The sequence below is a fragment of the Cryptotermes secundus genome, unplaced genomic scaffold (genome assembly GCF_002891405.2).
Source record: "Cryptotermes secundus unplaced genomic scaffold, Csec_1.0 scaffold215, whole genome shotgun sequence".
Taxonomy (NCBI): domain Eukaryota; kingdom Metazoa; phylum Arthropoda; class Insecta; order Blattodea; family Kalotermitidae; genus Cryptotermes; species Cryptotermes secundus.
The window spans coordinates 1,130,514-1,155,594 of record NW_019743150.1 but is presented as its reverse complement, the minus strand read 5'-3'; the positions used below and the strand labels follow the sequence as shown (position 1 = coordinate 1,155,594).

The 25,081-nt window shown below is 41.8% G+C and overlaps 2 protein-coding genes across 3 annotated transcripts in view; one reads left to right on the top strand and one right to left on the bottom strand.

The window, feature by feature from the left end:
• Positions 1-441: 441 nt before the first annotated feature.
• Positions 442-7,301, bottom strand: LOC111873795 (protein Star). Of its 2 annotated transcripts, none has more exons than XM_023868772.2 (6): positions 6,834-7,301; positions 6,026-6,161; positions 4,967-5,154; positions 4,457-4,654; positions 3,151-3,303; positions 442-2,444 (listed from the first exon to the last, which is right to left on the bottom strand). In XM_023868772.2, exons 2-6 carry the CDS (start codon positions 6,135-6,137, stop codon positions 2,262-2,264), a joined length of 834 nt encoding a protein of 277 aa, XP_023724540.1. In that variant the 5' UTR covers positions 6,138-6,161; positions 6,834-7,301; the 3' UTR covers positions 442-2,261. The 2 variants fall into 2 exon arrangements, with proteins under 2 accessions (XP_023724540.1, XP_033611122.1); XM_033755231.1 differs by lacking the exon at positions 6,834-7,301 and adding an exon at positions 6,375-6,572.
• A 5,008-nt stretch (positions 7,302-12,309) lies between these two features.
• LOC111873827 (serine/threonine-protein kinase 32B) overlaps positions 12,310-25,081 on the top strand; it is an 82,970-nt gene continuing 70,198 nt past the window's right edge. The window contains exon 1 of the mRNA XM_023868816.2: positions 12,310-12,657. Coding sequence (XP_023724584.1) covers positions 12,649-12,657 — 9 coding nt within the window. The 5' untranslated portion in view covers positions 12,310-12,648. The remainder of the gene's footprint in view (positions 12,658-25,081) is intronic.

The window sequence follows — 25,081 nt, the reverse complement described above, 5'->3', positions numbered from 1 at the left end:
AGTGCACAAGTTAGGGTAGTAGGTTTAAAAATGCCGGTCCATAGGGTGATTTAAATATTTAAATTGCCGGTCCACAAAGTGTTGAGAAAATATCATTGAAGACAGTCAGTAACCTGGCTGTGGTTCAAACTAGGCACCTCCTGAATCCAAGTCGGTAGTTAAAACATTCATTTGTTAGGGCATGGCGAGGTGTCACATATATAGGTATCTCTGAATATGGATGTCCCAATTGGAAATAAAAGTCATGATACACAGGAGCTTGCATCATCTGGGTAATGCCTTCAGTTACTCTGAAATGCTGGTAACCTTGCAGGAGACCATACAATGTCATAACCCAGAAGACCACAATCAAAATTTCTGCTGCTGTGGAAATATTAAATTTAATGTTGTTAATTTCATATGTTTCCCACCAAATCAAAATTAACGTAAAGTTATCCCTGGGCTTAATTAATTCATTAACCATGACACCATGATGATGTATGTGGGAGTGGAGGTATAGTTCCACCATTCGTGACCACTAAATGGAGGACAGTTGTCAGACTCACCCCAGGAGAACAAACCCAATACACATTGTATTAGAGGCTGGGTGGGCCCCAGAATTGGTCTGGATGTTATGGAGCATAGAAGAATCTCTTGTCTCTACCGGGAGTCGAAACCCAACTCCTCAGCCATCCAGCCCATAGTCTAGTTGCTGTACTGACTGAGCTATTGTGGCTCCCACACTGAAATTAAGCTCGACTAAATACATTTATTCCTTCTCCTGGACTACTACCTTAATGAGATTGGGAGGATTACATGTGCTGATCACCTGGAGAGCTACACTAGTGTGGGCATAAATTCTTGGTAGAGATACACGTTCTGAATAGGTTGAAGGATAGGGGCCCCTGGTCTTCCAGGTTGCAGGAATGAGTGAAAGTAACCTTACCTCTGAAAACAATGTATGTTGAGAAATCTACTGATGGATGTTGGACTGAAGGAACAACCGTCTCTTGTAATTAGGGAACATGTTCTTAAGAGGACTATAGAACCAAGGAGTAACTAAGTAAGAACACATTTACCATATAAAGTGAAACCCATTTAAGGTTACTTTGCAGAACAGTGGATTTGAACACTAAGCTGAGGAAAATCCTGAAATGGAGGAAATGTAACCCTGAGATTATTGTAATTGAACATTAAATGGCAGGAAACTCTTAAGGAACATTATGGAGGTTCTTCTGTACCCCCAAATACTGTATGTCACTGGAATCAATTCAGGAATTTTGAATATATAATATGTGATCACATACAACCTCCAAATAACGCATTTAGTTCAAGGTAATTTGTGCAAAAAGAGTAAAAAAATAAAAAAACATTACTAATCCATTTACAAGGGTCTAAATATAACCTTTAATTTATGTATAGAAAGGGCATTAATGTAATAACTTTCTAAATAGATTGCTTTCTCCCAGATATTTATAAGGAATATATAATTTGAGGATTACTTAACCTTCTGAAACACTGCGTTTTCATTTCTGTCTTACTGAAGGTAATGTATGGTAGGGTTATTTTTGGCTACTGAACCAGACTGTACATGCCCTTGAATTCTAAGTGCTGCTGCAGAAGAAGAACAGAACAGATGTTTTTCACATGTACAGTTTGCTTCATTAGTTAACAGCCCTATAATAATAATAATAATAATAATAATAATAATAAATGAAAAACCACACTTGTCAGTGTATAAGATACATTTCCTTCCCAACAAATGTTGTGATTTTTTAAAACTGTGACAAGGATTCACGGCTGCTGATATACAGAATATAAAACGTCACAGACCTTCAGAGTAAAAGATATCTAAGGATTTTCGGAGCATTTCTGAGGGAAATGAAACATGTCTTATACAATGACAAATATGACACTTATTGTGGAATAAATATTGCTTATGGTAAAGAACAAAGTAATATGAATGAATACATTTTATAACAAAAATAATAATTTTATCAACATTAAAGTAATGTAAATACAGTTTATTTCTGTGAAACAACTGTTTGTTAGAAGGCAGGATAAATCCATTTCACTACTCTGTCTTGTACTGAGATTCATAATTTATAATTCTATTGAAAGAATGTATTCCCAATTCTTGCTCTAGTTTTCTGGTGTCATGTTTACTTTTTGCTCAGATGATAATTTAGAATAATGCGATTATTATATATATGAGAGCAGGACTTTCCTAACCCATAATCCCGAAATATTAACTAACAAAATATGCATTAATTACTGGCATATTAGGTTATGAAATTGTCAGATGTGAACAGGTACATATGTCTGAATTTGTGAACAAGGCCATATTTGCGACTTGCCATAAAATCTAGCAGTGCTCTGGATGCTCCAGGGTCTTTGTCCTCTTCACCCCTGGCCACTCCAATAACATCAACCTGAACTCTGTCAGCTGGAATGGTTTTCAGCACCTGCAGTCATGAAATTAAGCATGGGATAAAGGTCCACCCAAAAGTATATCACAGTGCCTACACGATGAAGAAAATGGACTGTCTCATTAAGACAATGCCCGAGACAGGATAATGAGAGTGATTAATATTTCTAGATACAATGGAAAGTGCACGGGGAGGAACACATCTCGAGAAGCCCACTTAACCTTCATGCGGTATTTCTGACACCCATGTGGTGGCAGTATAATTACTGCAACTGGTAATTTAAGAGATTGCATTATTCCTATATAACCAATACCTCTGGTGTGGAGCAAATACCACTTAATTGAAGAGACTAAGTCATGGTGATATAACCATTACATCTGGTGTGGAGAAAATGCTGCTACCTAATTCAAAAAACCGTTCCACAGCGGTATAACCATTACATCTGGTGTGAAGGAAATGCCCCTACCTAATTCAAGAAACCGAGTCATGGTGGTATAACCATTACATCTGGTGTTGAGGAAATGCCACTACCTAATTCAAGGAACCAAGTCATGGCAGTTACAGTACATCTGGTGTTGAGGAAATTGCACTACCTAATTCAAGGAACCAAGTCATGGCAGTTACAGTACATCTGGTGTGGAGGAAATGCCACTGCCTCACTTTATGTTATGTTAATATAAGTTTGGGTTTCATACATTTGATGTGCTTAGTAAATTTTAAACCAGTCAGTCAGTTTTAGTACCTGTATTTCTGCCCCTTCTGCATCAAGACTGAGGTAGTTGAAAGCAGTTGCATTGATGGCCAAAAGAAGAGAAAAGAGTGGGAAGCATTTGACCCGTGTAAATACGTATTCCTGATTCCTGTCTGGACCTTCCACAGCTTCACGAAATGTGACCTAAAAAAAAAGGCATACATAACATGAATAAAAGGACCTTTTCTGACATTTCTAAAACTCTTTTAAACATCTGTTTTTATTGCTTGTTTATTATTTTATGACACAATATTACCTTCTAACTTCATCTAGCTTATTACTGTTGTATTGATTGATTGGATAATTAATATTCAAGCACAGTGGTTACTGTATGTACCGACTTCTTTAATGTTCAGAAACTTTGCACTTTACCCATAGAATATTTACATGGTTTGTAATATGCAATAAACAATGATTACTTCACTAACCAGTTGCTCTTTGCAATGGAGATAAAGTATGTTTCCTGTGAGGTAGGAACTGAATTCATAGCTATTATTTAGAAGAGTTTCAGGCTTAAAATAATTAATTAAAATAATTTGTTGTTCTAATCATGCTATTTAATTTCATTGCATCCAGACTCCATCATATTGGTTAATACAAACAGTTACGTTTGTGTAACAGAAAAAAAACTCATTTTTATGTGTATACATCACAAACAGGATGCAACAATACAAGATAATACAAATGTCTTTTATATATTAAACAAAGCAGAGGGAGTTTATCCAAATTTTACTACAACCATCCTAATCCATTAGGCATGATGATTGGTTAAATACTCATTACAGATTCAGTTCACTACAATAATTCAGAAGTTATGAGATAAAATAAAAGGTAAGTCCATTTGCATATTCAGGAAATGGGCACAAACTGCATGCATTATGTAGTGTAGTTTTCTCTTAAGTTTTTACTGGTGTAAATTTCTTATGGGATTTAACAGCATGTAGTCTGTTAGATATGTATCAACGTTTCAGAGCAATGTGCTGCCTTTATCTTCAGGGTAGAAAAGTAAGTTTTCTCAGGGGTATCCACAGTATCTCTAGGCAAGTACCGAGTGTGTTTGTAAGAAAATATTTTTGTGGAACCCTTTTTGTAATAAAATATTTTTGCAGAACTCCTGAAACAAAAACTTCATTTTTAAGCATTTATTTCTATTTTGCAAGTCTATATGCAGAAACTTACATTAAATGAAGTCCATATTTTAGGAAACAGTTTAAATCTTACTTACCTATAATGGACAGACCTACTTTCTTGTTACATGGACCTTAAATATCTGACATGCCAGATTAGTAATACAAACCTCTTTGGGATATGGTGTTGGACTAAGGCAAGCATGTATGCAGTGAGCTCCAACCCTGTTATAGGACCGGAGAATAAGATAATCCTTTGGATCGGGTTGAATCAACAGACCATGCCAGTTCAACTCCCTTTCAAGCCATTCAGTGTCAGATGATCGGTTGTGTCGATATGCCCCAGCTTCAACAAATATACCACCTTTCTGAAAGCATTAAATCAGTACAGAAATGGCAGAATCACCAAAATGATTGGTGAACCAGGATTTTATTTTCTCTTGAAGTGGGGATTTCTCTCTATACTATGCCCAGAATTACCCTTGGGGTCCATTCAGCCTTCTGTTCTTGAGTACTTAAGGCTGTTTCCCAAGATACAGGAGGCCAGGTTGGCCCCAGAAGCCATGGTACATGGTACCATAAAACTATGTAATTTCCAGTCCACTAATTGTGAACTTGTCATTTATTTTACATGATTTGGGCATATATTTAAGTTATGACTGCAGATAAAGCAACTGTACCTTAAACTGGAGAAGTTTGGCCACAACTTTTGTCTGTGGTGGTGGGTCTACGGAGGAGTTTCTCATTCCAGGTGATGACGAAGGCAAATGGAGATGTACCGCTCGAATGTAGGTAATGAACTGAGGGTCATCTTGGGCCACATTTCGAAAATCCAGATCTGTCATGTTAAAGGCTCGTCGTCTTGGTGCTATGGGAAGAGGTTTCATAAAACTATCAAACAGCCCTATATGTCAAAGTGCTGGCTGTAAGGAAATGGTAAAATGTATGGGAATCTATGGATTTTTGGTTTATTTAATAATGCTTAAATTTCTAGTCACCAGGAACAACATTTAGGCTAGTATTACTTGGTTCTTGGATATTTTCCATTGTCTGGAATTCTAGGTAATAGAGGACACGACATTTCAGAAACTGGATCTGTTTCCGTCTTCAGGTGAGAAAGGACAACATCTACTCAGTTGGGACCCTTAGAAAGAGCTAATCTCAATCAGTCTCATCCAGTGATTGAGATCAGCTCTTTCTAAGGGGCCCAACTGAGTAGGTGTCTTCCTTTCTCATTTGAAGATGGAAACAGATCCAGTTTCCTAAACGTCGTGTCCTCTGTTACCTAGAATTCTGGACGATGGAAAAAGTCCAAGAACCCAGTAATTCTGTGTGTCATCCACCATCGTCAGAACCTTTCAGAATCTATTTAGGCTAGTGTTGGCCTTCGGCCTAATTCTTTAAATTGATATTGATAATGATAATGATTTAATGATGTTTTATAAACTGTATATGAAGAATTGTGAATGAATTGGTTCATTTCCTTTCTAGTCTCCAGTACATCCATATCATTTAATGCTACCTAACCTCTGAAGACAAGTTTTATTAGCCTACAAACAACGCTGAGTAATCATCCTCTCTCTTCATTGAATGCTGCATCATTGCTGAAACTGGCATAACATCATTAAATGATCAGTGACTTCAGACTGACATACTCTGTGATGAACAAGATTTATGATTAGTGGCAACATGAGGCAGAAACAACTATGATTAATACATCACTCTATAACTAGAAGTACCGCGTATGTCTGTGGCCATCAGAAGCACCATCATGACTACAGAGAAAGCTGTCAGGAACACAGCATATGGAAGGAGACGCCTCAACAGGCCTGGGGTTGAAGATGCCACCATTCAACTGAACTTGGATTCCAAATTCTGCAAGACATAAATTGAAGGGAATGTGTTTAGAATTTTAAAGTAGTTATTTATATCAAATTTTCATTGGAAAGAATATGCATGTAACAATAACAAGGATCTGAACATTTCTCAAATTATGTCTGTTATATAATTTTGGTTATAAATGCATCCCAACTTCAAACTGTGTTTGACTCCTCTGGTATAGAAGGTATAAGTGGAATGTATTCTTACTTTAGTTGTTATTAGCCTACAAATATTGCTATTTCTTTCAATAAATGTTTCTCAGTAAACAGTAGTACAATATTAAAGACAAGATCCATAACACTTTCTGCTCAAGTTTAGGGTTCTAGGAGTTTGGTATTATATATGAAATATCTTTGCTCATATTTCGATATTTTCGGTCCTGGATTTATATTTTTGACAAACATAAGATCTCCATGCCTTTTACAGAGAAAGTATTTATAATGAGGTAGTTAATAGATGCCACGCTAGATGTAGCGATAATCAAAAAAGTCAATATATGGCATCTGATGGAACAGAAGAACTAAATTTAGAGCTTCCAAAATTACTCAGGATAGTAGTGATTATATGCATGTCACGTTTTCTTCCTTCATAATTTAAAACTTTAACGTATGTGGTGTCATTTAATTGATAGATTTCATTACTGAGGATACTTATTTAACCACGTACCTTATTACATGTTGTATGCCGGGTTTGTTGTTCAAATATACAACAATTCTAGGCGTTAAACTGTGATGAGGAAAATTGGTTATTTGTTTTACAATTTCTCAGAGCCACTATACATTTGACAAACTTTTTTCTCCCCTTGAAGATGAACCCAACCAGATGATTCGAAGTTCTTTTCACAGCAACCTTAGTTTCCAAGAAGGTCCACATTCGTCAGAAACGAGGTGGGAAAATCGGCCTTAAGCACAGCTGGTTAATTGATTCGCATCCAACCATTTACTGAACCTTTCCATGCCTGTTTCCTCGATGGAAAAGTACAGTCCTGTTAGAATCACATACACTCGAGCTGCCGGAAACGTGGATGAGGCGAAGGTTATGGATGTAAATAGCGACAAAGATAAGGAATTTGCTGCTGAGTATATTCCAGACCTTTACGTTCTCCTATTTGTTCTTTGTTTCTGCCCAACAGGATGGGAGAGTTTAGGAGTGGAACCTTATACCTTCCGCTTGCTGTGTGTGTGAAAAAATATTAAGCGTTATGTGTAATTACGTACAAGAGCCCATATAAAAAGTGTTTAATTTTTAAATCAGGCTGTGAAATACACAGCCTATTGGTGACATGGAGAGCGAAAAAATAATTTAATTCCGTACCTGAACTCCCCACAAATGTACGCATTTTACTATAACATAAAAAGAAATGCCAGATTTCCCTTTAAGTTCAAACACATTTCGCAGAAAAAAATTGACATAACTACAGGGCCAGCCGGTGGTGGGGATTTGAAAAACATAATATATTTCTGTAACAGGGGGACGAATGTAACTGAATTTCTTTTGGGTAGGAAACAGACAACAATATTTGTCAAAATTTTAGAATCACGGCAGCGGATTTTATTGCAATTTGAAAGCAGAAAAAGATTGGTTTTAGATAGTTTGATTACTCTGTATGAACTGCAGAGGTTGTACGTCACATGAAATGGATGAACTACAATAAACTGTACATGTAGACGGATATCGAACAATGTTCGACGACGTGATTGAAAATAATTTCCCCTGAGAAACTTCACTTTTCTACCCTGAAGATAAAGGCAGCACGCTGCTCCGAAACGTTGATACATATCTAACGGACTACATGCTGTCAAATTCCATAAGAAATTAAGCGCCATACTCACCTCCGTAAGAACCCCACGTCTCGCTTTTGTGACAACTTGTCCCTTAGCCAAGATTCGAACCGTGCAAATCACGAATACAAATCAGATACAGTACAGCAATGCACACCTCAAATCGTCACGGTCGCGTGATACCGGAGGTGCCTGGTTCAAATCTTGGGCCAGACACCACCTGTCCTAACTAAGATTTGCCTTGTGTTTTTTCACTTCCTCCAAGCAAATCCAGATGTAGAATCTCACATTATTTCACAGCAGGTTCATTCCACATCCCTTCCAATTAATTTTCAACTAATTAACTTATTAGTCGACGCTGTATGAGTTGATCTTTTTGAGCGCCATTAAATAAACAACAAATATGTAAGTAAAGTTGTTTGTCCCTGTACTTAAGCACCACGCCATGGAGACGTATGCGGGAGTTGAGGCATAGCGCCTAACCTCAACACTAGGTGGAAGTCAGCGGTCTGCTTCACTTCTTGGCTGCTTTAACCCCGAGGGAGAACAGCTCCCGGTAGGCCTGCCAAATGAACAGGAGATTGGATGCGTCCCATAGCAAGTGTGGACATTGTTGAGAAGAAATCGAGACATAGTTCTCTTGTCGTCTGGCCCGTTACCTAATCACTGTACCGACTCATCCAGTGAGGTTCTTGAAGTAAATAAATAAATAAATAAACACGCCTCTTCTGTAGAACATCAGGGCATGTGGAAGTCACAGTGGCAAAGCGTACATTCTCAGAATTTGATGTTAGCTGGAAATGAGAGTTCAGCTTCACGCTCTTGCAGCCACTACTTGGCAATCTTTTGCTGGACCTCTGGAAGGTTCCAGGACCCTTCAGGAGGTGCGGGTGGGAACATAACAAATGACTACACAATCAGTAGGAGCGTTCATTTTAAAACCAGACCGCAGTCTTTGAGGCGAGATAATCGGTTAAACTGGCTCCACCGCTGGGTCCAACGCGGATCTCGGACACACCCAGCTTCCTGTGCAGAGGAGTTCCTTTTCCGGAGGGTAGAACAGCTGTTGACCATCTCCAATCAATAACGAGGTATAGAATGTATGGAGATCTACGAGCTGGATGTTAGATACAGAAGCGACGTTATCTTAAAGATCATAAATTTTCGGTCCCTGCGCATGGGCATGTTTGTGTCGCGGGTTCGAATCCCGCTCTTATACTTAATTATGCCCCACACCATGCAGATTTGAGGGGGGGGGGATGACGGATTCTTACCTCGTAACTAGAGAGAGAGAGCAGACGATTAAGCTGTCGCTTTATCCCTGAGAAAAATTATAGGTGAAGTTGTCCTTATGCTTAACTAATTAAGCACTACGCCAAGAAGACGTATGGGGGAGCGGATGTGCAACTCCACTAACCTCTAGCCTCGGCACTAGACTGAGGTGAGTGATCAGATTCACGCCCCGGCCACTTTAACCCCGGTGGAAAGAGATCCAGTACCTATTGGATAGGTTCGTTGAGACCCTGAGCCGGTCTCGACGCTGTGGAGTAAAGTCTGTTGCCCCTGCCGGAAATCGAACTCCGGTCGTCCAGCCCGTAGCCTGTCGCTATCCCGGCTTAGTGTTTCTTTTAAAACGCTATCCAAAAATTCGTCTGGAAGGACCGAAGGTTATCACGAAAACCGGAATCACATGCCGTGCCTAGGACATAACAAGCTTGGTGTTGCACCTCTGTAGTCACTGCGTCGGTAAATTCGCCTAGACTAGAACTGTGTCCCGTATTACACGTACAATACATTTCAAGGGCTCATTTCGCACAAAGTGCCGTCACATGACCCGGAAGCCTTGTAGTGACGACACTATTGTGATACACCTCTCCTTCCTTCCGGTTGCTTTCAGGCACAACTGCTTATACAACTGTTTGTGTTGGTGATAAACCTCAGGCCCACAGCTTCGCATGGTAAGGGGCTACGTGCGTTTGTCTATTTTCGCTTCAGTTCCATCATGCTTGTGGCAGACTATAATTGCAAGGCATGGAATTGCCACCGAGTTATTCTAAATGAGAAGGGACTGAATAAAAAATAGGAACTCTAAGGACCGTTTTCTCGAAGTTTCTGGAAAGAAAATGGCCGGAATTCGTATATGTGGGGAGGGAAGTGGAAGAAGAGTGATATTACTAACAATTTAAAATAAATACATATTTAATTATTCAGCAAAAAACGATAAATTTGAATAAACTTCGTCGTTTATTTACGAGTATCATTCGGCAACATTTGTTATTTCTTTCGCGTTGTGAGGGAGACATTCCGGCACGACCTATCGTTGTAAACCCCTCGAAAATTATTAGCAAGAACTGAAACTTAATAATTATATAATACATACTTCAACTATCTTTTCAAAATTTGCAATAGTATATATATATAAGAGCCGGGATGGCTAAGTCGGTATAGCGACTAGCTACAGGGCTGGACGACCGAGGGGTCGGAGTTTGAGTCTTGATAGGATCAAGAATTTTCACTTCTCCATCGAGTCCAGACCGGCTCTGGGGCCCACTCAGCCTCTCATTCAATGCGTACCGGGGGCTCTTTCCCCGGTGGTAAAGCGGCCGGGGCGTCAAGCTGACCACTCACATCCGACTAGTACTGACGTCAAGAAAACGTTAGTTTATACATCCACTGCCCCCTACGACTTCGTGGCGGAGTGCTTAATTAGTTAAGCACATGGACGATTTTACCTTATATTTCACACACACACACACACACACCTAAAATCTTAACACAGTTATAACAAATGAGAAATGCGACCTATAGATGTTGCGGACTTCTGCCCTGTAGTTTTTAAGATTTAATGAAGTGTAAAAAAAATACGCGAATTTTTGTTATGACTGTACAGGAACATTTTTTAGCTTACTGTTAGTTTAGAGGTCGTGCAGCTATTTACGCTCCTGCTGTCACAGTACAGTCTGACAAGGCCAATAACAAATGCACAGAACTGCACTTTTCTCTGACAGGAAGACACATGAGTCGCGTGAATTTATATATTATCACGTCTCATTATTATAAGGTCACGATATAGCGGAATGTAAGAACCCCGGGTGTACTGTAATATACCGACTTCATCGTTAAATGAACAAGAAATAAGGTAATGAAGAAAGCAGTCTTCTGGGATTTTGCACCGTGTATATGTGGTGTTAACCGACGTTTCTCACGGTCTCTTTGCTTGCAGATTTCTTATATATTTTTTCTTCTACCCTGAAGATGGAGGCGATACGTTCCTCCGAAACGTCGGTTAACACCACATATACACGGTGCAAAATCCCAGAAGACTGCTTTCTTCATAGTCACCGCCGTGAAAGCCTCAAATCTTACAAGAAATAAGGTAAGTTTCTCGAAAGCCCATCAATTGGTTGAAGAGATATTATGTGCGACACATGTTGACTGTGTGATACAAAGACACGTGGTCATAATTGTACCACAATTCTATCTATGTTCCGGTCTAGGAAACCGAAATTAACGGCCGTGGGGATCCGTTCCGCTGACCACGCGAAAATTTCTATCCGCTAAAGTTGGCACTAACTTCGCCGACAAGCGGCGGTCCCTCGGTATGTATAGTCCGCTTGCGGACTACAGGGTACGGAGTTTGTTTTTTGTTCCATCTATATACCTATCTATGGCTCTATGGCCCTTTGTTGGGCCATGGCCGAATTTTCAGTTTCTTAATCTTTTACACAGTCGGCAGGACCTCTTAGACGGGGATCAGCAAGTCGCAAAACCGCTACCTGCACAACAGGACAACATAAACACAGAATAAACGCACACAGATATCCATGCTTCAAGTGGGATTCAAACCTATGATCCCAGTGTTTCAGCGAGCAAAAACAGTTCATGTCTTTTTTTTTTATGTTAGTGGGGTGGGACTAAGTCCCTTGTACTGCGGCCACTTCTGGCCTATTGTACTAGCTCCAGATGATAGGTGAGGGTGATTGTAGAGCAATTGGTGGAATGAAGATTGGCAGGTGAAACCGAAGTACTCGGAGAAAACCTGCCCCAGCGCCACTTTGTCCACCACAAATCTGACTTGACCAGACCCGGGATAGAACCCGGGACGCCAGCGACTAACCGCTTGAACAATGCGCGGCCCTAGTTCATGCCTTAGTCCGCGGGGTCACTTCGATCGACTGCTATGGCAGGAGGGGCAGGAGTCAGTCTTACCGTGTAAAATAAAGAACAGCCTCAAACTGCCTAAATCTTGTTACAGCACTTGGTGAATCTGGAGATACGATGAATGGTGACGCATGCGCATTCCGTCGCCTCTCGCCCAGAATGGCGTACAGAAGGAAGGCAGTCAAATCCGTCAAATCGTACAGTCGTCCCAGAGAAGGGGCAAGGAGTGGTTGGTTGTGGGGTCACGTGTTGTTGTCACACCCTGTCAGTACATGAATGGCTACTTGCACAGTAAAATCACGCGGAGAAATTCTCATCGTTATGAAGTGCGAAGGGGTGAAGCCGGCTTGCTTATAACAAACAGAGGTTATGATCTGAATGTGTTATTTTAGATATAATTTATTTTGCGTTACGGAGGTGTGTTAGAAATGAGAAACTCAGTTCGTTGTGTCTTGTGCTGTACACATTAGCTTTCACAGTAACTGGTAGACAAATCATGGGAGTCAACCAGTCTACACGCGGCATTGAAAGTTCATTGGATGAGGAAGGTCAGTGATGTTTTTATATTAATTTTGATTGTTACAGCAATTGTATTTGTTATAATCAGTTCTGAGGTACGCACTATGGGCAAAGTTGTAAGTTTTGTTATGTGTTATCAAAGAGTATAGCCTTAGGTGGTTACCAGCGTTTCGGATTAATCTGCTGCTTTACCCTGAAGATGGAGGCATTAGGTTCCTCCGAGACATTGTTAACCACCAATGAGGAAAGGCCATTAGCCTTCTAACTTTAATTTTATGTCTATTGTATTGAGATTTGAATATCTCGCGGTGACAGTGATTTAAATTTTGGTCGTCTGGGTTGTGATACTTTGTAGTGGTGGGTGGTTACCAAGTTTCGGATTAACTTACTGTCTCCGTCTTCCGAAATGTTGATAACCAAATACTCTACACGGTGTCACAACCTATAAAATCGCAACGTGGTTTCCTTGTGTTGATTGGTTTATAAAAGAATTTACATGACGAAGATCTTAATAAAATTCACTAAATCTTATATATACAGAATGAGATGGGTTGGATATGTAGCATACATGCGGAAAATTATAAATACAATTGTGAGACCTTAAGGCATAAAATCACATAGGAAACATGGACTTGTATGAGAGGCCTGGCTTAACATTAAACGATTCATGAAAGCCTATTTAGTGTTCCACTTAACTGCTAAGACTTGTAAGAAAGAAGTAAAAGAAACAACACAAAATATTTTAATCACTAACTTCGAAACTACTTAGAAGGTGAAAAGGTACAGTTACCCTTCTTCTCTATTCTGTAATTAAGCACCACGCCATGAACGCATATTGGGAGAATTGTGGTGTAGCTCCATCATCCTTAACGTCGGCACTAGATGGACGTGAGTGGTCAGCTTCACGTCCCGGCCACTTTACCCCTGGGGAAAGAGCCACCGATACCCACTGGACAGCAGACTGGGTGGGCCCCGGAACCTGTCTGGACGACACGGAGAAAAGAAAAATTCTTAAATTTAGTGAGATTCGAACTCCGACCCCGCGGTCGTCAAGTCCGTGGCCAGTCGCGATACCGACTACGCTATCCCGACTCTCAAACAAGGACAATAATAACCTTACGAGGTAGCTGTTCTGTGGATGTACCGAACTCTGTATGTTGAACTGTACTTCATCCACTTTAAGGGCTGCTTTGCCCCCTGCGGGGACCAACAGGTGCTACCCCTATAGGCTCTACATTTCTACAAGGCGTTAATGAGAAAGTGGGGGGTAAAAAGAGAGGGTAGACAAACTTTCCGTTGCTAGAGTACTTCTACATGATTAGAATAACCAGTCAGCTCTCTCTTTATTTTCTCTTCAAGCCCTTGTTTGTTTACTTATATTTGCCTTTACAAGCTATAGTAACAACGTGCTTAATATCTTTTCAGTTAACTTCGATCACTTCCAGATCTTAAGAGCGATTGGAAAAGGCAGCTTTGGTAAGGTAAGTCGTACATTGGTGCAAAATTTTTTTGTTTTCTTCGAAACCCGAAGTGAGAATATCTAAGCAAAAAATCAGTTTAGGTTTACCAAGCCGAGTTTGAACGAAATCGGGCAGGCTGTCTGTGTAACTAATACGGAAGAACAGCAAAGTTTCTGATCTCCGCGCGGACCTAGCAGAGAACGATCGACGATATTATAAAATTTACTCTCTTCTATGACCAATATGTAGGGCAGCCATGGCTGTTGAATCGATGCCCAACTACTGCAGTAAATCAATTGATGCTATTGGAATTCTTATTCCAAAACTCATTTCGTTTAATTACGTCAATATTACGCCTGAAATGGAACCAGCATGATCTGAGAATAAATTCTGCCGATCACAGTGGCCCAGCGAACTAAAGTGCTTATGGTCTGCGTACACACTCGCATTTGGGGTTCGAGTTACACGCGGGGCATTAATATATGCTTTTATGTTGCCGTATATAGCTACAGGGGGAGCCGGGATAGCGCAGTCGGTATAGCGACTGGCTACGGGCTGGACGACTGACGGGTCATAGTTCAAGTCCCGGTAGAGTCAAGAATTTTCTCTTCTCCAATCCGTCAAGACCGGTCCAGACGGCCCAGACCGGCCCTGGGGTTCACCCAACCTCCTATCCAATGGGTGCGGGGGCCCTTTCCCTGGGGGTAAATCGATGGGGCGTGAAGCTGACCACTCAGCTCCGACAAGTACTTAGGTCAAAAACATGTGGATCTACATATCCACTCCCCATACACCTTCATGGCGTAGAGCTTAATTAGTTAAGTACAGTGAAAACTATACCTACATAGCTAGAGGGCCCATCACAATGTCCACATGGCCTAAGGCATGAACTGTCTTCGCCCGCTCGAACACTGGGATCGTAGGTTCGAAACTCAGTAGAGGCGTGGATGCCTGTGTGCGTTTATTCTGTGTTTGTTGTTGTCTGTTTGTAGGTAGTAGCCTTTCGACTAGGCTCTCATTTCAGATTATATGCAAATGTGTCGAAAGGAATTGGAGGGAAGCGATCGTGGCCTACTCAAAATGCTGTACTAATATTTGCTTGGGGGAATTGCAGGGAATCATGAGATACCTCAATCAGGATAGTTGGAGTCCCAACTGAGATTCAAATCCAGCACCTCTGTTACCGCTGTACCAACCTGGTAGGTAATGAGTCATATAAGGTAAACTCGCCCCTGTGCTTACGTAATTTAACACTACGCCATGAAGGTGTATGGCAAAATGGATGTGTAGATCCACATTTTCTTGATCTCGGCATTAGTTGGAGGTGAATGGTTAGCTTCACGTTCCTGCCGCTTTACCCCCGGGAAAGATGCCACAGTACCCATTGTATAGGAGACTGAGTGTGCCTAGACGACGTGAAGAAGAGAAATTTCTTGACACTACCGGGACTCGAACTCCGAGCCCTCTGTCTTCCAACCCGTAGCCAGTCGCTATACCTACTACGCTATCCCGGCTCCAGGAGTTTAATTACGAACTGGAACATTTCTGGGGGGAACTAGCAGTGAAAATGAATAAATGGTGATTAAATCCAAAACTTAACTAAACATCCAGTGTTTAGCGGAAGTTTAGTTTCAAGAGTTTGTACTTCCTGTGCAGTAGGAGAAAGTTCCGTCGCAGTGTATTTTAATGATACCCGTGTAGTTTATAGAAACCCATGACGAAGTAACATGCTAAAACTTCTAGAGTAATTAGGGTACACCTTAATCAATTCCGCTATTGGTTCTAAGGAAGGAAGATCTGCAAGCTCTTGGGCGGTTCTCTGGCTACGCCCAAACCTTTCGGCGAATAATGAAAATGATCTGACGTGCAAATGAGTTTCATGATAGGTGTGGCCGGATTGTAACAACGAAGTAACAGCTGATTACCATAATAGGGAAAGATGGAGCTTCTTTTGACGTAGTGGAATGTAGCTACGTGGACTTACTCATTGAAGGATAATCTTGGAGCGATCGCCCCGTTTAATTCATTATCATGCAGCTGGAAAGTCAATCTCGCAGGGGCTTTTATCAGACAGTGCGATTTGTACGCGAAACTTAAGCCTTCGGGAATATGCCACGTAGAATTTTGATGGTTTCCAATTTTTCGACATATAATGCAGTTTCGATCTCCAGGAAGACTGTCTTTGAAAAGGTTTCGGAATGGCTCTCTTAATTTTTCGGGAAACTTGTAGTTGTAATCACTCACTCACTTACTTGCTTACTTACTAATGGAGATGAGACCTCCTTGAGAAGCTGCTAATTCTGCAGCTACTCAAGAATTTCCCAGCATTTTATGGAAGCCGAAAGTTCATTACCTTGTTCACAAGAGCCCTCCATTGACCCCTATCCTGAACCAGATCAATCCAATCCATCCCATCCCATCCTATCTCTTTAAGATCCATTTTAATATTGTCCACCCACCTACTCCTTGGTCTTCTCAGTGCTCTCTTTCCTTCTGACTTTCCCACCAATATCCTATATGCATTCCTCTTCTCCCCCATTCGTGCTACATGCCCTATCCACCTCATCCTCCTTGACTTGATAATTCTAATTATACTTTGAGAAGAGTACAAGTTATGAAGCTCCTCATTATGCAGTTTTCTCCAACCCCCTGTCACTTCATCCCTCTTCGGTCCAAATGCAGTTGTAATCTCTAGGGTGTATATCTTTGAGGAGATATCTGAATGGTTTTCTAATTTTTCGGCAAACATTGCAGTTGTAATCTTCAGGCTGAATGTCTTTGAGGAGGTTTTGGGTCGGTTCTCTGACTTTTTGGCAAATTTACAGCTGTAATCTGTGGAGTATATATCTTTGAAAATGTTTCGGTATTGGCTTATAACTTTTAGCAGACATTGTTTTGTTGTCTCCAGATGTTTCGGGAGCCGTTAGATATATTTCTAGCCAACGTTGGACAATCCAGAGATGAAAACCCGAAGACATGAATGTGTCCGACGTCGCGGTGGCGCCCTCGGTAGCAGCCGTGGGGCATAGGTGCTTACCCACAAATTTCTTTGCTTCCCGTGATGCTAACGGTCTCGGCCACAGTCTTACTCTTCTGGGCCTGCAATTAAGGACAATTTTGCAGTAGATGAGACCGTGGCTCGAATTAGTTGTAGCATCAATAAGAAGTGTCTGCTGTGATAACAGCGTGGCCTTGCGCTTTGTCTGATCCCCATCCAGGGAATCCTACCTCGTACATTAACATAGATTTATGAAACCTCTACAAGAGACCAAGGCTTGAATCGGGCTGTAGCATCAAATATAATGTGGCATGCCGCCTAAAAGCCAGAATATCTGAGTTAAATAAAACTTCCATTGTTAGGCAACGGCTCGGTATCTACTGTTCCGTATCGTTGTAGGGGTGATAGTGAAACAGGTTCGCGCGACAAACAGACGTTACCACGAAAATGAAAGCCAGGACTATTGCAGTTTCCGCGGCAACGAATACATTTAGTTACCCGTGCATAGAACACGTGAAACGGGACCTTGAACAAGATGTCTCCTAGGCACTCCGACTAGCGGTTATAACATAACAGGTCAGAACAGGGACGAACAGAGGCTAAGGGAGCGATGGGGACAGAGAAAGCCAGCAGAGCTAAGGACAAAGAGCAAAGCCACGACAGACAAGTCAGGTCGCATCTTCTGGAAGACGCTATTTCAGAGCGATTGTGGTTGTAATTGTAAACGATTTATCCAAAAAACAGCTTCGCCTAATCCGGAACCCATTCATTTCTTGTCGCGTACCATCTGCTGAGTTGATGGTAGAAGTGGCCTTGCGTTGGTCTGATCCTCCATTCAGGAGCCCACAGCCTTTCTTAATAAGGAATTAGATCACCTCTACAGTAGAGGAAATCACGGCTGTAATTTCGTCGTAGTTTGGATAGCTCGGTCGGTAAAGCGACGAGCTACATGCTGCACGGCTGGAGTTCAAATCCCGGATGGGCCAAGATTTTTCTTTTCTTCACAGCATCCAGACCGACTCTGGGATTGAACCAGGCACATATCCAATTGATACGATTTCCCCGGGTGTAAAGCGGCCGGACCGTGAAGCTGATCACTCGCTTCCAGGTGAGGTCAAGAATTGTGGAGTATATACCTCCATTCCCCTATACGCCTTCACGGTTTAGTGCTCAATTAATTAAGCTCAGGGACCGCTTTACTCTTTACCTTACCTAGAGGAAACCTAATCAAATTTTCAGTTCACCGTTTAAAGCATAGTGGTAACTATATATACCACCTACTTTAACACTACGAAGATTCAGAAGAAGCTTATAGTGGAACTTGAATGGATTAGTTAAATATCAAAGAGGAAGTTCCTGTGCTTTGCAAAAGAAATGATGGAGTAGTACATAACTGGAACCGGGGCGCGCTGGCGTTGAGTCTTCCTGCATTGCAGTGTCACGGACCGCATGGGGTAGGTGAACCGGCATTTGTCTAATGCTGCTAGATGTTTTCTAAACTCTCTTGCCTTATTCAACATGGCGGACGCTGGGGCGCCGCGGCAGCAGACGCCAGATAAATATGGCGCCGTGCGGCAGGAACAGGCCTGAAAAGTTTGGAAAGCCGAGGGTTAAGTGTGCACACATAGTCTGCCCAATCCTTCCAAATGTGACGTCACAACTGACGCAGTCACGAACGAGGCACTAAAGAGTACAGACGTAGTTGATGGGAACTTACTTGATCAAGGAGAAGAGGAAAATAAAAGTAAAGTAAAGCTATCCCTGCAACAGGTCATGGAGGCCCATAGGGTTCTGAGATGTTGAGGTTCCCATATTTTCTAGACAGTCGGCTCATAGATGGCGGTGAGGTTGTCAGCCTTACTCGCCGGCCGTCCTTTACCCCTAAGAATATTCCTGGTACTCATTTCTGTTAGAGGCTGAGTCGACTCCAGGGCCATAGTGCGGTTGGAAGGATTAGGTAAATTGAAAAAAATCCAATGATCTCATCGGGAATCGATCCCGCTACCTTCCAGCTCGTAGCATAGCACCTCAACCAACTACGCTACCGCGTGCCCCCAGAAGAAGGAAATAGCATTCCAAAATGTCGCTGCAAAAGAAACGGCAATAACTTGGGTAGCTGAGCGACTGTCGGCTTATCATGAACAGTTGTGCTACATGTTGTTACTTAGATTAGGCATCAGTGAAATCCCTGAGAGGTACGATATATATAGTAACGACAATATAATTTGAGTAGGAACATCACATCTGTAGCAGAGTGAACAAGGAAACACAGAATGTCTCTGAATCGGTTCGCCTCATTTCTTGTGTTTTAATCCTCTACTTGTAGTACGTGAATAAAACATAACTAGCCTAGTTGGTTAAGGCACTATGCTACAAACTGGGAGGTCGCAGGTGCGATTCCCGATGAAATCACTGAATTTTTCAATTTACGTAATGCTTCCAGCCGCACTGTGGCCCTGGGATTGACTCAGCCTCTAAAAGAAACGAGCACCAGGAATCTTCCTGGGGGTGAAGGCGGCCGGCGCGTAAGGCTGACAAACTTACAACCATCTGTGAACCGATTGTCTAAAGAAAATGTGGGAGCCTCAACGTCTCACAACCCTATGGGCCTCCACGTCCTCTTACAGGGATAGCGTTACCTTTTTACAGTCATCACCATTGGCAAATCAGCCCGTTTTTAGCAATGGCCTTCCTCAAATTTCTGCCAGATCTGATCCTGTTTTCGCTTCTTCAGATTTTGCAACAGACGAACCTTGAGGACCAAGTCCCCCTGTGAGAGGGTGGCCCGGTTATACCCACAGGCACCGGGTTCACGGCTCACAGGGTGTTCTAACCCGCCTCCACACGAGAAACAAACCTAAGATATCAAGCAAATATGGTAGTACAGAAGTGTCGTTCCACTGTTCTTATTAGAGACACTCAAAATGTCCGCTATTATTACGCCAAAGACCATTCTACAGCGTCTAACAACAGAATATGAATGTTGTAACATCATTCTGGGACACTCTGTATACAATTAAAAGAGAGATTACACCATATATGACTCTTCGAAAAGGGAAGAAGAGAAAATAAAAATCTCACAAGAGAAGAGTGATATATCATAATGAGATGTAAGCACGGTTTTTACTAAGAAACTGATTTTGTTAAGATAAGCGAATTGAAGGCAAATCAGAGACTGAATGTATAGCCAGCGTGGGGTAAGAAATGCATGTACAATGAACACTGATGTGGCGTCTTGAACGTTTTAACAGCCAGTCAGTCAGTCGGTGTATCTGTCTATGTGTTTCTCAGTCGTTCTGCCAGTACTGTTGTCTGTTTCCAATTGCCTCAGACCGTGTCACTATCTTAACTTACTTCCAGAATTTCAGTGCACTGAAGAGAGTTCCTGCTCTGAATTTATATTTAAATGACCATGTAGAGAACATATCTTGTCCACAATAAGCTGGATCGTTGCTACGGGCACGGCAGAGCAGTCCGCGCGTCTCCAAGAAGCGCGTATTGTTGTCTCGGCCTGCAGGCAGTGCCACTGGGCGTCTACACGCAGCTGTAGTTGTGTCTATCCGCCCACATATTCATTTAGGCCTTCACTCCACTCCTACGCCTTTGTCCTTTAGATATCTCCCTCATATCTCTCCTTCTGTTTCTTTATCTTTCTTTTCAACAGTCCGTCGAAGAATTCTACATAGATTTGTTGACTATCGACGCCATTTCCCTTTTCCTTCATGAGAGTAATTTTCCGCGTCTGATACACATCACTTGGTTCAGCGTGGGACAAAGTTACATGACAAGAAAACAAATGTAAGGAAACACTCCAGCCACATTCTTCGTTATATTCTTTCTCGCCGTTCAAATGAAACCCGTTCGGGGATTGTTCTTGTCGGAGTAGTAGATGCCATTAAACTACTCCCTATGGGAGCCGCGGCGGGGGTGCCATTGACTCGTCAGCCAATGGATTCCACCAGCAAAGAACACCCTGTGATGCTGTATAACCTTTGAAACGTCACGTGATCGGTCCAACGCGTAAACTGGTTTCATCTGAACAACCCTCCTAGTTTTTACTTTTATACGTCCTATACTCGAGATCGGATCTTTCTTTTTCGGGTAACATATCCGTTTGGTGTAAATTTTGCTGTAAAATTTCTAGCATTAAACTATATCAATGTCACAGCAAAATTATTTAATTTTTAAAAAAGCAAACAGTGGCCACACTCACCACATTCACCCTCAAGGAAAGTAATTCCTGTTCATAACTCCGAGTTTATGGAAAAGAGCCCTCGATTTATGTGTACAGAAGGAAAGGTATAAACTGCAAGGGCGAACGCAACAGATTTATTCTGTAGAAATGTGTATATATTATGCTAAAATAATCCCCTACACCACAGTAAGCTAGGAGATACCATATGTAGATATATCACGCAACGCGATAAACTGGATGCAGATAAACAGTACAGCACTTCGAAAATGGTTCCACATTTTTATGTAACTCCCAGCTGCGACGCCTGAATAAAACAGGTATGCGCCGTCTTCGTGGCAGGAATTGATAATATCTCTTACCTTCGTACATTTTTAAAATACTCCATTATGTTACTTGTTCGCAACCCCCCCCCCCTCCCCATTAAATCTCGTATTCTTCTGCTTAAAAACGTCATCTTTGGTATAATGAAACTTTGCAAGATTTATGATGTCATTACAGAGGCTAGTAATTTTTCTTTCTTTTTTCAATGGACACTTGATGTAACCCTTTTCTAACTGAACTTTTCCTTAAATTAGAACACTGGTTCGGAGCTTGAGAAGAATGATGATAACCAGTTGGAAATTCCCGTTGACATTTAATGAACACATTTCTTTCTATCTCAACGCTTCACTCCATTTCTTCTTTTCTTTTTTACCTTTACTATCTTTATCTTCTTCCATCCTCCCTCCGTTACAACAGTGAACTGAGTTACGTCTGCGTCCTTCAGTTATCTCACAAAGATGTCATCTGTGTAAATATCTGATAATTAAGCATTTCTATGGAAAATGCGTTAGAACATAACATAAACGCAAACAAACTAACAAACTCCGTGGCCTGTATTCCGCAAGCGAACTATACAGACCGAGTGACCACCGCTTGTCGACGAAGTCAGTGCCAACTTTAGCGGATAGAGAGTGTCGCGTGGTCAGCGCAACGAAAACCCACGGCCGTTAATTTCGGTTTTCTAGACCGGAGCCGGTATTTCCTTGAAATAGCTCCTCAGTTATCATCATGAGGCTGAGTGGACCCCGTTCCAGATCCATTACTTCTCAGATAATGTTAGCGTCGGGAATCGAACCCGGGATCTGTGGATCTGTAGACAGGAACTCTGACCACTAGACCTCAGAGTGAATCATAAACTGTCTCCTATTATATAATATATTGTTCTATGGACCGATCACCCATCAAAGGAGGCCTACCAGATCTCCACGGACATAGTATATTTCAGAATTAATTCTGAATCGAAACATGGCAGAAGCTGGGACACCGACTCTTCTGATCTTCATCAAGCCCTACAGGCTGTGACAGTGCCTTAAAATTAGGCCACGACCGCTTCCTTCACATTCTTTCCAATTCATTCCTCGCTATCGTTATTTGATGCAATATAGATTCAGTTACTTACAGCATCGTCAAATAAACGACAAATAAAACACAAGAAAATTCAAGTATCGCCGAGCCGCACACAGACATAATTTTATCACAAGTTTATCTTCATTTTACAATTCGTATTTTTCAGAAGAGTAACTGATTAAACAGAAAAGGAAATGAACACAGTAAAGCCGGATTTATGTCTCTCACAGCGCTGAGTATGAGGAGTTGTGTCTCATGGGATGCATTGCCGCTTACTCCGGTTAAGTCAACCGATATTTATAAGGAAAATATCGCCTCTCCATCTTCAGGATCAAAGAGAAAGCCAAGCAAGAAGCCAGCATGAAGGAAGCGATATGTTCCCCCGAAACTTCGGTGAAATTCCACTGAGCTGATTATATGGAGTTGAGCCCTTCTTGGGAAACTGCCAGTCGCTCAGTCACTCAGCAGTCAAACAACTTCCCAGCATTTTATGGAACCAGAAGGATCATTTCCGTGTTTACAAGAGCCCTCCATTGGTCATTATCCTGAGCCATATCAATCCAGTCCGTAACTCACACCCTACCTCTCTAAGATCCATTTTAATATTATCAACCCACCTACTCCTTGGTTTTAATAATGGTTTCTTTCCTTTAGGATTTCCAACCGGCATCCTATGTGCATTCCTCTTCTCCCCCATTCGCGCTACATGCCCTGCCCTTCTCATACTCCTTGACTTGATCATTCTAATTATACCGGGAGAAGAGTACAAGTTAAGAAGCTCCTCATTATGCAGTTTTCTCCAACCTCCTCTCACTTCATTTTTTTGGTCTAAATATTCTCCTCAACACCCTGTTCTCAAACACCCTCAGTCTATGTTCCTCTCTTAATGTCAGAGACCAAATTTCACACCCATACAGAACCACAGGAAAAATTATAGTTTTGTTTATTCCGATTTCTACGTTTTTTTAGACATCGGAAGAGAGAATAGAAGGACTTTCGTCGGACTATGCGGCTTTACATCTCAGGAGATAAAATTCCGCATCGCAGGCTAAGTTTTATAAATCTGTGACTATCCTGGCATTAAGCTGCAGCTCTGAAATGTGGACATTATCAAGAGAACAGAAAACGGGAGCTATGAAATAAGATTTCTTAGAAATATGGCGCAGGAGGAGATGCATTAAAGGATCGATTCAGAGATACAGTAACTAGAAACGAGTAAATGTATTCAGTATTAAGGGCAGAATTCCGAACAATAGACATAATTGGAACCCTCAGACTGGGACTAGAACGCATTTCCAAACAATCGGAGGGGAACAAGCACCGTTGGACTGCGACCTATGCGATAAAGGAACTGAATGGATGGGAAGTTCCAAAACTTGATGATGATGATGATGATGATGATGGAGAATATGTAGGCTGAGCTCTGTATTCATAAATGTAATGCACTTTTCCCCAATTATTCTGTAAAATTTTATAGTGCAACATTTTAAACGAGGTTACCACGACGACTGAGATATGCCCTTTAACGTTTTACCCTTTCTATTGAATTGACGCCACTACACGTGCCGCTTTAGAATGAGGAAGGGGATCGAAGGGGGGGGGGGTAGCAAATGTGTTCGAAACTCATTTGGGCCGTGTGTTGCATAGAAATACCGAAGTCTGTTATTTAGCGGCTGGGTGTGTAGACACTCAATACCATATAGAGGCGATGATAGGATGATAAATGAATTTGGAGCAGTTGATGAAATGGAAGTTGGCAGGTAAAATCGAAGTTTTCTTTTTTCTTCGGCGATACAGCCCCAATTTCAGCCTTGGCCTACTTCCATGAAATTTTCCGTTTCACTTCGGTTTACTAGATCTTAGACTTCCGGTACGATTCCTTGGGCGGGTGATCACCTCGTCGCAAGGTCTCTACCTGTACACAAACACAGAACATTATGCCCTGAGTGGGATTCTAACCCACGATACCGGCTTCCAAGAGACCAAAGACAGTGCATGCCGCTCGACTACCGTGACCGGTGGTGAAATCGAAGTACTCGGAGAAACCCCTGCTCCAAAGACACCTCATTCACCCTCAAACCAGGGTCGCCGCGGTGGGAAGCTGGCGACTAACTGCCTGAGTTATGGCATGGCCCACATCTCTCCCCGTGTTTTCGAGTTCCACATGACTGTTTCCAACGAAATTTCCCCATAAAAATTCGGTCTGCATTCACTGTGTATCCATTTAATCATCCTATTAAGAGTATGTGACTTACAAGCTGGTGACAGCAGCATTTCGGACTTCACAAAGCATTCACGGCTATTACTTCTGCGCCTACATAGGCATACCAGCAACACAGTCGTGGCGGAGAAGTTGCCGTACAATCACGGCGTTACAGTGTCACACCTCTGGATCTCTGTTCCCAACCTAC